General features: G+C 42.2%; 1 protein-coding gene across 1 annotated transcript in view; it reads left to right on the forward strand.

Moving 5' to 3' along the window:
* The window catches only part of LOC109888682 (leucine-rich repeat-containing protein 4C), a 159,028-nt gene extending 153,150 nt beyond the window's left edge, over positions 1-5,878 (forward strand). The window contains exon 3 of the mRNA XM_020479852.2: positions 2,247-5,878. Coding sequence (XP_020335441.1) covers positions 2,303-4,240 — 1,938 coding nt within the window. The 5' untranslated portion in view covers positions 2,247-2,302 and the 3' untranslated portion in view covers positions 4,241-5,878. The remainder of the gene's footprint in view (positions 1-2,246) is intronic.
* Positions 5,879-15,798: the final 9,920 nt, after the last annotated feature.

Genomic DNA, 15,798 nt, shown 5'->3' on the forward strand with positions numbered 1-15,798 from the left:
AATGGTCGACCAGCACCAGCGTTTGGATAGGTGTACCAAACGTACTAACAAAAGTAGCTAATTGGATAGAAATAACGGACATTATTGAACAAATCAAGCATTTATTGTGGACCTGGAATTCCTGGGAGTGCATTCTGGTGAAGATCATCAAAGGTAAGGGAATATTTAGCATGTAATTTATGGGTTATGTTTACTCCAACATGGCGGCTAATTTGACTATTGTTCTGAGCGCTTCAAAGGTTTTTTTGAAGTCTGACACAGCGGTTGCATTAAGGAGAGGTATATCTATAATTCCATGTGTATAACTTGTATTATCATTTACATTTATGATGAGTATTTCTGTTGAATCGATGTGGCTATGCAAAATCACTGGATGTTTTTGGAACTAGTGAATGTAACGCGCCAATGTAAACTCAAGATTTGTTTTTAGATAAATATGAACTTTATCAAACAAAACATACATGTATTGTGTAACATGAAGTCCTATGAGTGTCATCTGATGAAGATCATCAAAGGTTAGTGATACATTTTATCTCTATTTGTGCTTTTTGTGACTCCTCTCTTTGCCTGGAAAAATGGCTGTGTTTATTGTGGTTTGGTGGTGACCTAACATAATCGTTTGTGATGCTTTCGCTGAACAGCGTATTTGAAATTGGACACTGTGGTGGGATTAACAACAAGACATCCTTTAGAATTGTATAAGATACATGTATGTTTGAGGAATTTTAATTATGAGATTTCTGTTGTTTTGAATTTGGTGCCCTGCACTTTCACTGGCTGTTGTCATATCATCCCGTTAAAACCTCTTAGGGATAGTGAGACGCTAGCATCTCAAGTGGCCAATAGCCTCGGGAAATGCATAGCGCCAAATTCAAATAAAACGCGATAAAACTCAAACTTTCATTAAATCCCACATGCAGGGTACTCAATTAAAGCTACACTCGTTGTGAATCCAGCCAACATGTCAGATTTTAAAAATGCTTTTCGGCGAAAGCATGAGAAGCTATTATCTGATAGCATGCACCCCCCCTGAACCACCTGAACGAGTTATAAACAAAATAATTAGCGTAGCCGGCGCTATACAAAACGCTGAAATAAAATATAAAACATGCATTACCTTTGACGAGCTTCTTTGTTGGCACTCCAATATGTCCCATAAACATCACAATTACAAAAGTATACCCAAAATGTCCATTTTTATAAAGCAGGTTTGTTCCAGAAAAAAACAGCTTTCCAAAACACAACGTCACTACAAAACATTTCAAAAGTTGCCTATAAACTTTGCCAAAATATTTCAAACTACTTTTGTAATACAACTTTAGGTATTTTTAAACGTTAATAATCGATCAAATTGTAGACGGGGAAAACTGTATTCGATAGAGAAAGTAAACAAAACATGCTCCTTTTTCCCTCTTGCGTAACTATCAAAAGTGTAACGTTGTTCCAGGAAGTGACAGGGTTCAACATGAAACCAAAAAGGATCATACCTGGAACCAAATTGTTCAACCTGGATTCCAAAAATTGTTCTTCAAAGGGTTCTACAGCATAGTAGAGCACACACATCACCTAACAGCATGACATATGATATAGACAGATCATCATTCCCTGCTATCTTTGTGCCTCTGACTTTTCACAGTCCAGCCACATACATACATCTGAGCATCACTACGAGATGCAATCCAAAGTTTCCTGATATGGCAGCTTGATTGAAGGACTGATGGGTGGCAAGCTTCCTGTTATTTATGTCCCCACAGTCTGAAATATAATTCACACCACAGCCTCAGACATGACTGTGCCTGCCCCCACTCCTCCCAACCAATGGAGAGATACAGCACAGAAGTTGGAGGCAATATTGTGATTTTGTTTTATGTGACTAAGATTGAGAGTGTAGGGGGCGACACACTCAGAAACAGAAACGGATATAAAACACACTGCCAAGGTCATCGTTTATTCATATTGTTGCACACAGTGGGTGTTAATACTTGAGTGTGTTTTTGTGTGTGTGTGTGTGTGTGTCTATTGAGTTCTGAAGCCTTTTTTTCAGACAGATTATATATGGTTTATCCTTGTAATGTCTCCTTGCACAAGAAACACATTAACAGGCTTCAATGAATATGTCATCACTTAAAAACCAATGTACACGTGATGTTTATATCTTGTTAACAAATTATAATACATGATGGGCTTGCATTTACATTCCTCCCTTCTAACCCATCCTTCCTCTCTCTGTTCTTTTCTTGTTTCAGCCAACTCCAACACCGCCTCTTCCCGAAAAGTGGACGACCCAGCCAATGAATTATGAATGTTGAACAAGATGACCTCTTCTCGGCAGCAGCAGACGATGAGAGGTCCTAGGTGGAACCGGGCCCTGTCCGACCCTTTGTTTGTGCTGCTTCTAGCCCTCCAGCTCCTGGCGGTGGCAGGCCTGGTGCGCGCTCAGACCTGCCCCTCTGTCTGCTCCTGCAGCAACCAGTTCAGCAAGGTCATCTGCACGCGGCGGGGGCTCCGTGAGGTCCCCGACGGCATATCCACCAACACACGCTACCTGAACCTGCAGGAGAACCTCATCCAGGTGATCAAGGTGGACAGCTTCAAGCACCTGCGGCACCTGGAGATCCTGCAGCTGAGCAAGAACCACATCCGAAACATTGAGATTGGGGCCTTCAACGGCCTGGCTAGTCTCAACACTCTGGAGCTGTTTGACAACCGCCTCACCACAATCCCCAATGGGGCCTTTGAGTACCTCTCCAAGCTCAAGGAGCTGTGGCTGAGGAACAACCCCATCGAGAGCATTCCCTCGTATGCGTTCAACAGGGTGCCCTCACTACGGCGGCTGGATTTAGGGGAACTCAAACGCCTCTCGTATATCTCAGAGGGGGCTTTCGAGGGCCTCGGCAACCTGCGCTACCTGAACCTGGGCATGTGCAATCTGAAGGAGATCCCCAACCTCATCCCACTGGTCAAGCTGGACGAGCTAGAGATGTCAGGGAACCAGCTGACGGTCATCAGACCTGGCTCCTTCAAAGGGTTGATCCATCTGCAGAAGCTGTGGATGATGCATGCCCAGATCAAAACCATTGAAAGGAACTCCTTTGACGACCTGCAGTCGCTGGTGGAGCTCAACCTGGCCCACAACAACCTCACCCTGCTGCCCCATGATCTCTTCACCCCCCTGCACCACCTGGAGAGAGTCCACCTCCATCACAACCCCTGGAACTGCAACTGTGACATCCTGTGGCTCAGCTGGTGGCTCAAAGAGATGGTGCCGGCCAACACCAGCTGCTGTGCCCGCTGCAGTTCCCCAGCCAGCCACAAGGGACGCTACATAGGTGAGCTGGACCAGAACTATTTCCACTGTTACGCACCTGTTATTGTGGAGCCACCAGCGGACCTGAACGTGACAGAGGGTATGGCTGCAGAGCTGAAGTGCAGGGCCAGCTCTCTGACCTCAGTCAGTTGGATTACGCCCAATGGCTCCATCATGACCCACGGTGCATACAAGATCCGCATTTCTGTGCTCAACGACGGCACGCTCAACTTCACCAATGTCACCATGCAAGACACGGGAACCTACACCTGCATGGTAAGCAACTCAGCAGGCAATACCACAGCATCTGCCACTCTCAACGTGTCTTCCACAGAGAACGTCCTCAGCTACTTTACCACAGTAACAGTGGAGACCATCGAGCCAGTGCACGACGAGGGGCGCTCCACCGTGTGGCAGAAGGTAGGCCCCACCCCCTCCGCCGGATCCTGGGAGACTGTGTCGTCCACCTCCACCACCACCACAACGGCCCGGACGCCCCTCTCCACCCGGGCCACAGAGAAGACCTTTACCATCCCTGTCACGGACCTGAGCGACAGCTCCATGACCGGCCTGGATGAGGTGATGAAGACCACCAAAATCATCATCGGCTGCTTCGTGGCCATCACCCTCATGGCCGCCGTTATGCTAATCATCTTCTACAAGATGAGGAAGCAGCACCACCAGCAGAACCACCATGCGCCACAGCGCACCATTGAGATCATCAATGTAGACGAGGACTGTGTGACAGGCGGGCCGGCCATGGAGGGCCACCTGAATCTGCCCCCGCTGGAGCATGAGCACCTGAACCACTACAACACCTATAAGTCTGCGTACAACCACGTCTCCACTATCAACTCCATACACAGCTCGGCGCACGAACCTTTGTTAATCCGGGCCAGTTCGAAAGACAATGTACAAGAGACTCAGATCTAACAATTTTTTCATAAAGAGACGAACTGATGAAATTACAAAAGGGACATTATTGGATATTAGTTATGAGGATTATGGATATGAAGTGGAGGACTTGACTGACTGTTTGTCCAGCGAATCAGTGGTTGATGATGTTTATTCAATGACATTGGGAACTAGGGTATGTCTAATGTTTCAAAAAATGTCTTTACAAAAAAGAAGTTATTTATTTAAGAAAAAATCTATTGTGGCTAAATCAAGAAAAAAGTGTATTCTGCAATTATTTTTTCAGACCTTATTTCATCAGATGTTTAGTTTTCTTAATTTGAGGGAGGATGGTTTACTAATATGCTTACAAACTCTATGTGAATCTCAAGTTAACCATGTTCTGGTTTCCCCCAATCTGTAAGTGATGGCAAGTTGGCAACCTCTTTTTACCCAATATACTTAGATAATTTCTAGATCACATTAGAGATTTCCTCCTGCCACAAATTAATTGATTAAATATTTTGTGAAAATCTGTTAATTTAGATGGATTAAAAGCTTGGTTGTTATCTGAAGGTGAATGCTGGGACTGTCAGTGATGAAATCTGATAACACAATATTTCATTAAATCTGCCACTCAAATTAGATACAGATGTACCCTTGGCTCTGCCATCAATAGATTAGGGACGTTAAACGAGGGAAGTGTGATCCAAACTATACCATGGCCAACTGTTAGCAACAAGTGATTCATAGTTATCTCACTGTGTGTATTACGCCAGAAAATCACATTTCACACAGTGTTTGTCTCATTGTCTCATACCATACCATTGTCTCATACCATTTGTGATTCCTTCTCCTATTCCACTTGCTCTGATCCATCATAACTTTGTGAGTCATGGAGATCGCATTGGCAAATACAGTCAGGCATATGAGAGCTCCCTGAATGTCATACCGCCTTTTCCCATCCCACACCAGCTGTTATGATGGTTTACCATATCATCACAGATATGGGTGCTATTCCAGATCATTTTATCTGCAGTCTCATTGCAAATCTCTGAAAATTGCTATATGATATTAATGTGGTTCCTGACACAAATACTTTTCCAAATACTGATACCAGATACTGATTTGTGTGACTTGATTTTAAAAAAGAGCCCTGGAACACCACCAAGGATACTGATGACTCTCCTGTGTTAACTCTCTATGACCCCTGACTTGAACCAGGGCAGCAAGGAGCAGACTGGTGAGTGGGAACGGGGCTAAGGACACCGAACATAGCTGTCCTAGCACATTGCCTATCTATTGTCTGTTCAAACATTGGGCACATAGGCACGACAGGCCCAGATTCACACCGTGCCCCTGCCAAGCTCAGGACGAGGGATAGAGGACAGAGTGCCATGGTTCATGCAGAGAGAGAGAGAGAGAGAGAGAGAGAGGGTTTAGGGATGAGGTGTGTGGCTTCGAGCAGACGTTCAGGTCACACCTGCATCCCTCTGCCTCAACCATGACACCATTTCTCTTTTAATCGACATACCCTCAGGGCTTTGGGTGGACAGTGCTTCACAGGCACCTGCTCCCTGGAAAAACATAAAAAATGCCCCACAGTAAAAAATGGTGCCATAAATAAAGAGGCCAAGCAAATACCCTTCACATCCAAGGCTTAGCCACATACCCCAGGAGTCTTTTTATAGATTGTGTATCAATCTAAGTTACTAAACCAAAAAATCCCCATCAAAATCCACCAGTTTAAGCTAGAGATATCAGTTTTTTTGTGTCTGAAGCGCCCGAACGGTTTGACTAATTTAACCACTCTATGGAAAGTGGATACCCCAACAAATGTCACGGAACTCATCTGAAGGTAACCAGTTTAAAAAACGAATGGAAGTATTAAGGTAGTTTTGTGCCTACCCAAAAAAGGGGTTCAATATGTGTAAAAAATATATATATTCAGTACATATATTTCCTGAGTTTAAAAAAATGATCGACAAGATTTAGGACATACACTTCATAACCTTGTTTCTTATGATTTCTTTTTTGACTGTCCTTTTTGAATGTGTTATTCAATGCGTTTCTATTGGCCCAAATCAATATTTTATTAAATTGTTTTTTAAATATATTTCTTTGCTACCTAAAGTGGTCCTAAAATTCTAAATCAAATAGCTAAATGCTCCATAGTATGACCATCTTAAAACAATTCCATTTGTCAGCATAGCACCCCCCTGCTTTTCTTTTTGGTCTCCACTCCCTCCATAATGTTAAACATCTAAGAAAGGTTATGCAACAGTGCTTATTCTTTTTCGGGTCCATTTTGTTTCTGAGAAATAAATGATTGTGTTCTATTTTAAATTCTCCAGAAGAATGAGGGTACACAGATGTCATCTAGTTATTTTCTGGGAGGAAGCACTATTAATGATATGATGTCAAATACAGGAGTGGGCTGATTCAGTCACCATGGAAACCATGACCTTAAGCAGAAAGGCATGCGCTATCAGAGCTCCCATTGGCTAGCTAGATGCTTTAACATTATTCAGAGTCAATTGAAAATGGTATGTCTGTGGATAGTGTTATTTGAAATGCACCTCAACTATGAAACAATATGCTTACAGTGATGTAGTAGCATTTCATCCCCTTGCACTTGACCAGTGTTTAGTATTAAAAGGCAGAGTATGGAGGTTGTCACAGATTATAATGATATGTAGCGTCACCCTTGTTGCTTTTCCACTTAAACCCAGACAGTAAAGGATGCAGAATCGGGGAATAGGCAAATCCCGTCATCAGTTTTAAACGTCATTTCTACTGTATACTTGGACAGAAAGACTAAATCCTCAAAGATGAATGAATAACTTATTTTAATGTCATGTGGCACGTTATGACCTAATTATAATTCAGGTAACTCCATCTTACATGAGCTTCTTCAACAGTTTTAGTCAACATGAAACAAACATGTTCATCAGTGTGGCATCTCTGCCAATACAATAACTAAAGATGTTTACATGGAGTTTAGCACAGACGTAAACTATCTCTGTTGTGAGTCATTGACGATGTGTTTGGGGTGATCATGGTGGGATCTGGATCTCAAATTTTTAAGTAAGAGAGTTTGTCCATCATCCCTTCTCTTTCATTTGGTTGGTAAATCATTTGGAGACTTTTATGGTGCATTTATTGCAATTTAGTAAATCTCTCATTCTTTATGTATTGTATCTCAATGTTTTCGTTGGGTAGGAGGGACAATATGCTTTTAAATCCACATTGTTTTCTCTGAGAAGGAATACTGTTCTAGTGGTAGATTTCTATAAAAACACATTTTTAAAATAAAAATAAAAAATAAAAACGTTTTAAATGTTTATTTTACATGTGCCAACAACCTGTTTATTAAAGTGAAAAATAGAAACATACTGTAAAATAGTAAGACATTGATTTTCATGTTAGCATACTTTCATGACTTTAAAAAAATATATGAAGATCGATTATAAACCAGGAGTTTGTAGTTCATACATAAACATATGTTACAAATAAACTATTGTTCTTTTTTATGTATGGTCTGGCTCTTATTTACAAAAATGTTTTACATCGTTTTTTTCAATGCTAGTATTTTTGTTTTTTAACATCGTTTTTTTTTCTCGATAGTAGTACTGTTGTTGTTTTTTATTGTTTTTTTTCATAGTAGTGACAAAACACAACACATACCACCCAGAAGTGTTTTATGTGCAAAGAAGGTCATCCGTTGATGTTACACTATAAGGAAGTGAATCTGACAGATGAGTACAGACTGATAATTGCCTTTCCTCCTACTATTCATTGCATATAGAATCACAGTCTCAGCCTATAATTAAGGAGATTGTCAGCAGGTTACCACAATGACTAATGTTATTGTAAATGGTTGATTATCTACAGTGGGAACGATTATCAAATTACCACAAGCTTTTGTCTTTGCTAAGTGTCATTTTAAAGACCTGGAAAGTGTGAATGATGATGGCTGAATTATTCTCCAATCTGCTGAGGAACAGGAACATGTAACAAGGTAAAAATGATACAAGGTGCCTCTCAAAATAAAAGGTTTGTGGTGTACTTTAATAATTAACTCTGATGTAGCAACCATAATAGTGAAAACATTGTTACCATCCCCCTAAAACCCACACCATCAGCAATTAGTGAGCACATGTCCTTACACTACTCTAATGGGAGGAGAGAAGATCTGGATTTCCAACTGCTCTTGACTTTTTCACACCAAGGTTTATGAGATTAGGATTAAATTAATCACAGAATCTGATTGTAATTCCAGATAATCGAGGTGAGTCTAATGTTAGCACATGTTACATAACTGGAGATTCAGATGCTTCGGGGGAGGAGAAGAAGCATTAGCAATGAAAGTCAATGCATTTCAAAATGTTCTGCAATTTGGATGGATTTTTGTGTGTGTGTGATTGTTTCTGTAATAACAGGGTGTACAACAGTGGAGGCTCCTCAGAGGAAGAAGGAGAGGACCATCCTCCTCAGTGAATTTCATAAAAATAAAAATGCTGAAACATAAAAGTTATCATATTTAGATACAACTACACTAAATACAGTGGGGAGAACAAGTATTTGATACACTGCCGATTTTGCATGTTTTCCTACTTACAAAGCATGTAGAGGTCTGACATTTTTATCATAGGTACACTTCAACCGTGAGAGACGGAATCTCAAACAAAAATCCAGAAAATCACATTGTATGATTTTTAAGTAATTAATTTGAATTGTATTGCATGACATAAGTATTTGCTACATCAGAAAAGCAGAACATAATATTTGGTACAGAAACCTTTGTTTGCAATTACAGAGATCATACGTTTCCTGTAGTTCTTGACCAGGTTTGCACACACTGCAGCTGGGATTTTGGCCCACTCCTCCATACAGACCTTCTCCAGATCCTTCAGGTTTCGGGGCTGTCGCTGGGCAATAAGGACTTTCAGCTCCCTCCAAAGATTTCCTATTGAGTTCAGGTCTGGAGACTGGCTAGGCCACTCCAGGACCTTGGGATGCTTCTTACAAGCCACTCCTTAGTTGCCCTGGCTGTGTGTTTCGGGTTGTTGTCATGCTGGAAGACCCAGCCACGACCCATCTTCAATGCTCTTACTGGGGGAAGGAGGTTGTTGGCCAAGATCTTGCGATACATCCCTCCTCCCTCAAAACGGTGCAGTCGTCCTGTCCCCTTTACAGAAAAGCATCCCCAAAGAATGACGTTTCCACCTCCATGCTTCACAGTTGGGGTGGTGTTCTTGGGTTGTACTCATCCTTCTTCTTCCTCCAAACACGGCGAGTGGAGTTTAAACCAAAAAACTCGATTTTTGTCTCATCAGACCACATGACCTTCTCCCATTCCTCCTCTGGATCATCCAGATGGTCATTGGCAAAGTTCAGACGGGCCTGGACATGCGCTGGCTTGAGCAGGGGGACCTGTAGGATTTTAATCCATGACTGCGTAGTGTGTTACTAATGGTTTTCTTGAGACTGTGGTCCCAGCTCTCTTCAGGTCATTGACCAGATCCTGCCGTGTTGTTCTGGGCTGATCCCTCACCTTCCTCATGATCATTGATGCCCCACGAGGTGAGATCTTGCATGGAGCCCCAGACCGAGGGTGATTGACCGTCATCTTGAACTTCTTCCATTTTCTAATAATTGTGCCAACAGTTGTTACCTTCTCACCAAGCTGCTTGCCTATTGTCCTGTAGCTCATCCCAGCTTGTGCAGGTCTACAATTTTATCCCTGATGTCCTTACACAACTCTCTGGTCTTGGCCATTGTGGAGAGGTTGGAGTCTGTTTGATTGAGGGTGTGCACAGGTGTCTTTTATACAGGTAACAAGTTCAAACAGGTGCAGTTAATACAGGTAATGAGTGGAGAACAGGAGGGATTCTTGAAGAAAACTAACAGGTCTGTGAGCCGGAATTCTTACTGGTTGGTAGGTGATCAAATACTTATGTCATGCAATAAAATGCAAATTATTACTTAAAAATCATACAATGTGATTTTCTGGATTTTTGATTTAGAATCCGTCTCTCACAGTTGAAGTGTACCTATGATAAAAATTACAGACCTCTACATGCTTTGTAAGTAGGAAACCTGCAAAATCGGCAGTGTATCAAATACTTGTTCTCCCCAATGTATATTCACTTGTCACCAAAAAATTAAATAAATCACATTGTTTTGCAATGAAGGTCTGCAGTAGCCTCAACAGCACTCTGTAGGGTAGCACCATGGTGTAGCAGGAGCAGACAGCGAGTTTCTGTCCTCATCTGGGTACATTGACTTCAATACAAAACCTAGGAGGCTCATGGATCTCACCCCCTTCCATAGACTCACACAGTAATTATGACAACTTCCGGAGGACTTCCTCCATACTAAGAGCTCTTGCAGCATGAATTGACATGTTGTCTACCCATTCAAAGGATCAGATAATGAATCTACTACTGAAAGCATACGCTACAGCTAGCTAGCACTGTAATGCACAACACGTGGTGATTAGTTGACTCAATGAGAGAGAAATACAATAGTTGAAGTTCCGAACAAATTCATTTCTTCCAAAATTAAGGAGAAGCAAGAGAGAGAGATGCTATATTTTGTAGTATATTTTGTTCACTTTCACTAACTTAGTTATCATCGAATGCAGTTAGCTTGTTTAGCCTACTCAAACACCCAGCTCAAACAAAGAGGGATGCTATGTTAGCTAGTTGGCTATGGCTATCCAACACTGGAGCTCTTCCAAGTCAAGGTAAGCTGTGGGTATAATTAATTTATTGCCACCGTGGCCCACTGGTGTAACTGCTAAACTGCTTACTGACTGTACACTGTACTGCATGATTGTAGCGGGTTTACTAATGCGTTAGTTCTAGTACCTATGTTGACTATGACGCGACAACGATGTAGGCTGTGTGTAATGGATAGCGGTCATGATATGAAGGTTTGGCTCTGAATGTTTTTTTGCCTGGTCACAGACAGCTGAATTGTTGCACACGAAGTCCACAAGCGAAAGGAAAAGGTGAGAGGAGGAGAAAGCGTAGCATATTTGAGAAGGAATTACAGGTCATTCAGAAACTATTCAGACCCCTTAACTTTTTACTCATTTGTTACTTTACAGCCTTATTCTAAAATGGATTACATCGTTTTTTTCCCTCATCAATCTACACACAATACCCTTTGACAAATATATTTTTTTGAAATATCACATTTACATTAGTACAGTATGCAGATCCTTTACTTTGTTGAAGCACATATGGCAGTGATTACAGCCTCGGGTCTTCTTGGGAATGACGCTGCAATCTTGGTACACCTGTATTTGGGGAGTTTCTCCCATTTTCTTTGCATATCCTCTCAAGCTCTGTCAGGTCGGATGTGGAGCGTCTCTGTACATATATTTTCAGGTCTGTCCGGGCTCTGGCTGGGCTAAATAAGGGCATTCATAGACTTGTCCCGAAGCCACACCTGTGTGTCTTGGATGTGTGCTTAGGGTCGTTGTACTGTTGGAAGGTGAACCTTCGCACCAGTCTGTGGTCCTGAGCACTCTGGAGCAGGTTTCATCAATGATATTTCTGTACCTTGCTCCGTTCATCTTTCCTTGATCCTGACTAGTCGCCCAGTCCCTACCACAACCATACTTCACCGTAGGGATGGTGCCAGGTTTCCTTCAGATTCAGGCCAAAGAGTTCAATCTTGGTTTCGTCAGACCAAAGAATCTTGTTTCTCATGGTCTGAGAGTCTTTAGGTGCCCTTTGGCAAACTCCAAGCGGGCTGGCCACTCTACAAAAAAGGCCTGATTGGTGGAGTGCTGGAGATGTTGTCCTTCAGAAGGAAATCTATGCCACTCCACCAATCAGGCCTTTTTTGTAGAGTGGCCAGCCCGCTTGGAGTTTGCCAAAGGGCACCTAAAGACTCTCAGACATGAGAAACAAGATTCTTTGGTCTGACGAAACCAAGATTGAACTCTTTGGCCTGAATCTGAAGGAAACCTGGCACCATCCCTACGGTGAAGTATGGTTGTGGTAGGGACTGGGCGACTAGTCAGGATCAAGGAAAAGATGAACGGAGCAAGGTACAGAAATATCATTGATGAAACCTGCTCCAGAGTGCTCAGGACCACAGACTGGTGCGAAGGTTCACCTTCCAACAGTACAACGACCCTAAGCACACATCCAAGACAACACAGGTGTGGCTTCGGGACAAGTCTATGAATGCCCTTATTTAGCCCAGCCAGAGCCCGGACAGACCTGAAAATATATGTACAGAGACGCTCCACATCCGACCTGACAGAGCTTGAGAGGATATGCAAAGAAATGGGAGAAACTCCCCAAATACAGGTGTACCAAGATTGCAGCGTCATTCCCAAGAAGACCCGAGGCTGTAATCACTGCCATATGTGCTTCAACAAAGTAAAGGATCTGCATACTGTACTAATGTAAATGTGATATTTCAAAAAAATATATTTGTCAAAGGGTATTGTGTGTAGATTGATGAGGGAAAAAAACGATGTAATCCATTTTAGAATAAGGCTGTAAAGTAACAAAATGAGTAAAAAGTTAAGGGGTCTGAATAGTTTCTGAATGACCTGTAATTCCTTCTCAAATATTGCTACGCTTTCTCCTCCTCTCACCTTTTCCTTTCGCTTGTGGACTTCGTGTGCAACAATTCAGCTGTCTGTGACCAGGCAAAAAACATTCAGAGCCAAACCTTCATATCATGACCGCTATCCATTACACACAGCCTACATCGTTGTCGCGTCATAGTCAACATAGGTACTAGAACTAACGCATTAGTAAACCCGCTACAATCATGCAGTACAGTGTACAGTCAGTAAGCAGTTTAGCAGTTACACCAGTGGGCCACGGTGGCAATAAATTAATTATACCCACAGCTTACCTTGACTTGGAAGAGCTCCAGTGTTGGATAGCCATAGCCAACTAGCTAACATAGCATCCCTCTTTGTTTGAGCTGGGTGTTTGAGTAGGCTAAACAAGCTAACTGCATTCGATGATAACTAAGTTAGTGAAAGTGAACAAAAATATACTACAAATATAGCTATCTCTCTCTCTTGCTTCTCCTTAATTTTGGAAGAAATGAATTTGTTCGGACTTCAACTATTGTATTTCTCTCTCATGAGTCAACTAATCACCACGTGTTGTGCATTACAGTGCTAGCTAGCTGTAGCGTATGCTTTCAGTAGTAGATTCATTATCTGATCCTTTGAATGGGTAGACAACATGTCAATTCATGCTGCAAGAGCTCTTAGTATGGAGGAAGTCTCCGGAAGTTGTCATAATTACTGTGTGAGTCTATGGAAGGGGTGAGATCCATGAGCCTCCTAGGTTTTGTATTGAAGTCAATGTACCCAGATGAGGACAGAAACTCGCTGTCTGCTCCTGCTACACCATGGTGCTACCCTACAGAGTGCTGTTGAGGCTACTGCAGACCTTCATTGCAAAACAATGTGATTTATTTAATTTTTTGGTGACAAGTGAATATACATTGGGGAGAACAAGTATTTGATACACTGCCGATTTTGCAGGTTTTCCTACTACAAAGCATGTAGAGGTCTGTAATTTTTATCATAGGTACACTTCAACTGTGAGAGACGGATTCTAAATCAAAAATCCAGAAAATCACATTGTATGATTTTTAAGTAATAATTTGCATTTATTGCATGACATAAGTATTTGATCACCTACCAACCAGTAAGAATTCCGGCTCACAGACCTGTTAGTTTTTCTTCAAGAATCCCTCCTGTTCTCCACTCATTACCTGTATTAACTGCACCTGTTTGAACTTGTTACCTGTATAAAAGACACCTGTGCACACCCTCAATCAAACAGACTCCACCTCTCCACAATGGCCAAGACCAGAGAGTTGTGTAAGGACATCAGGGATAAAATTGTAGACCTGCACAAGCTGGATGAGCTACAGGACAATAGGCAAGCAGCTTGGTGAGAAGGTAACAACTGTTGGCACAATTATTAGAAAATGGAAGAAGTTCAAGATGACGGTCAATCACCCTCGGTCTGGGGCTCCATGCAAGATCTCACCTCGTGGGGCATCAATGATCATGAGGAAGGTGAGGGATCAGCCCAGAACAACACGGCAGGATCTGGTCAATGACCTGAAGAGAGCTGGGACCACAGTCTCAAAGAAAACCATTAGTAACACACTACGCAGTCATGGATTAAAATCCTACAGTCCCCCTGCTCAAGCCAGCGCATGTCCAGGCCCGTCTGAACTTTGCCAATGACCATCTGGATGATCCAGAGGAGGAATGGGAGAAGGTCATGTGGTCTGATGAGACAAAAATCGAGTTTTTTGGTTTAAACTCCACTCGCCGTGTTGGAGGAAGAAGAAGGATGAGTACAACCCCAAGAACACCACCCCAACTGTGAAGCATGGAGGTGGAAACGTCATTCTTTGGGGATGCTTTTCTGTAAAGGGGACAGGACGACTGCACCGTTTTGAGGGGAGGAGGGATGTATCGCAAGATCTTGGCCAACAACCTCCTTCCCCCAGTAAGAGCATTGAAGATGGGTCGTGGCTGGGTCTTCCAGCATGACAACAACCCGAAACACACAGCCAGGGCAACTAAGGAGTGGCTTTGTAAGAAGCATCCCAAGGTCCTGGAGGCCTAGCCAGTCTCCAGACCTGAACTCAATAGGAAATCTTTGGAGGGAGCTGAAAGTCCTTATTGCCCAGCGACAGCCCCGAAACCTGAAGGATCTGGAGAAGGTCTGTATGGAGGAGTGGGCCAAAATCCCAGCTGCAGTGTGTGCAAACCTGGTCAAGAACTACAGGAAACGTATGATCTCTGTAATTGCAAACAAAGGTTTCTGTACCAAATATTATGTTCTGCTTTTCTGATGTAGCAAATACTTATGTCATGCAATACAATTCAAATTAATTACTTAAAAATCATACAATGTGATTTTCTGGATTTTTGTTTGAGATTCCGTCTCTCACGGTTGAAGTGTACCTATGATAAAAATGTCAGACTCTACATGCTTTGTAAGTAGGAAACATGCAAAATCGGCAGTGTATCAAATACTTGTTCTCCCCACTGTATTTAGTGTAGTTGTATCTAAATATGATAACTTTTATGTTTCAGCATTTTTATTTTTATGAAATTCACTGAGGAGGATGGTCCTCTCCTTCTTCCTCTGAGGAGCTCCACTGTTGTACACCCTGTTATTACAGAAACAATCACACACACACAAAAATCATCCAAATTGCAGAACATTTTGAAATGCATTGACTTTCATTGCTAATGCTTCTTCTCCTCCCCCGAAGCATCTGAATCTCCAGTTATGTAACATGTGCTAACATTAGACTCACCTCGATTATCTGGAATTACAATCAGATTCTGTGATTATTTAATCCTAATCTCATAAACCTTGGTGTGAAAAAGTCAAGAGCAGTTGGAAATCCAGATCTCTCTCCCCATTAGAGTAGTGTAAGGACATGTGCTCACTAATGCTGATGGTGTGGGTTTAGGGGATGTAACAATGTTTTCACTATTATGGTTGCTACATCAGAGTTAATTATTAAAGTACACCACAAACCTTTTATTTTGAGAGGCACCTTGTATC

The sequence above is a fragment of the Oncorhynchus kisutch genome, linkage group LG4, assembly GCF_002021735.2.
Source record: "Oncorhynchus kisutch isolate 150728-3 linkage group LG4, Okis_V2, whole genome shotgun sequence".
NCBI classification, from domain to species: Eukaryota; Metazoa; Chordata; class Actinopteri; order Salmoniformes; family Salmonidae; genus Oncorhynchus; species Oncorhynchus kisutch.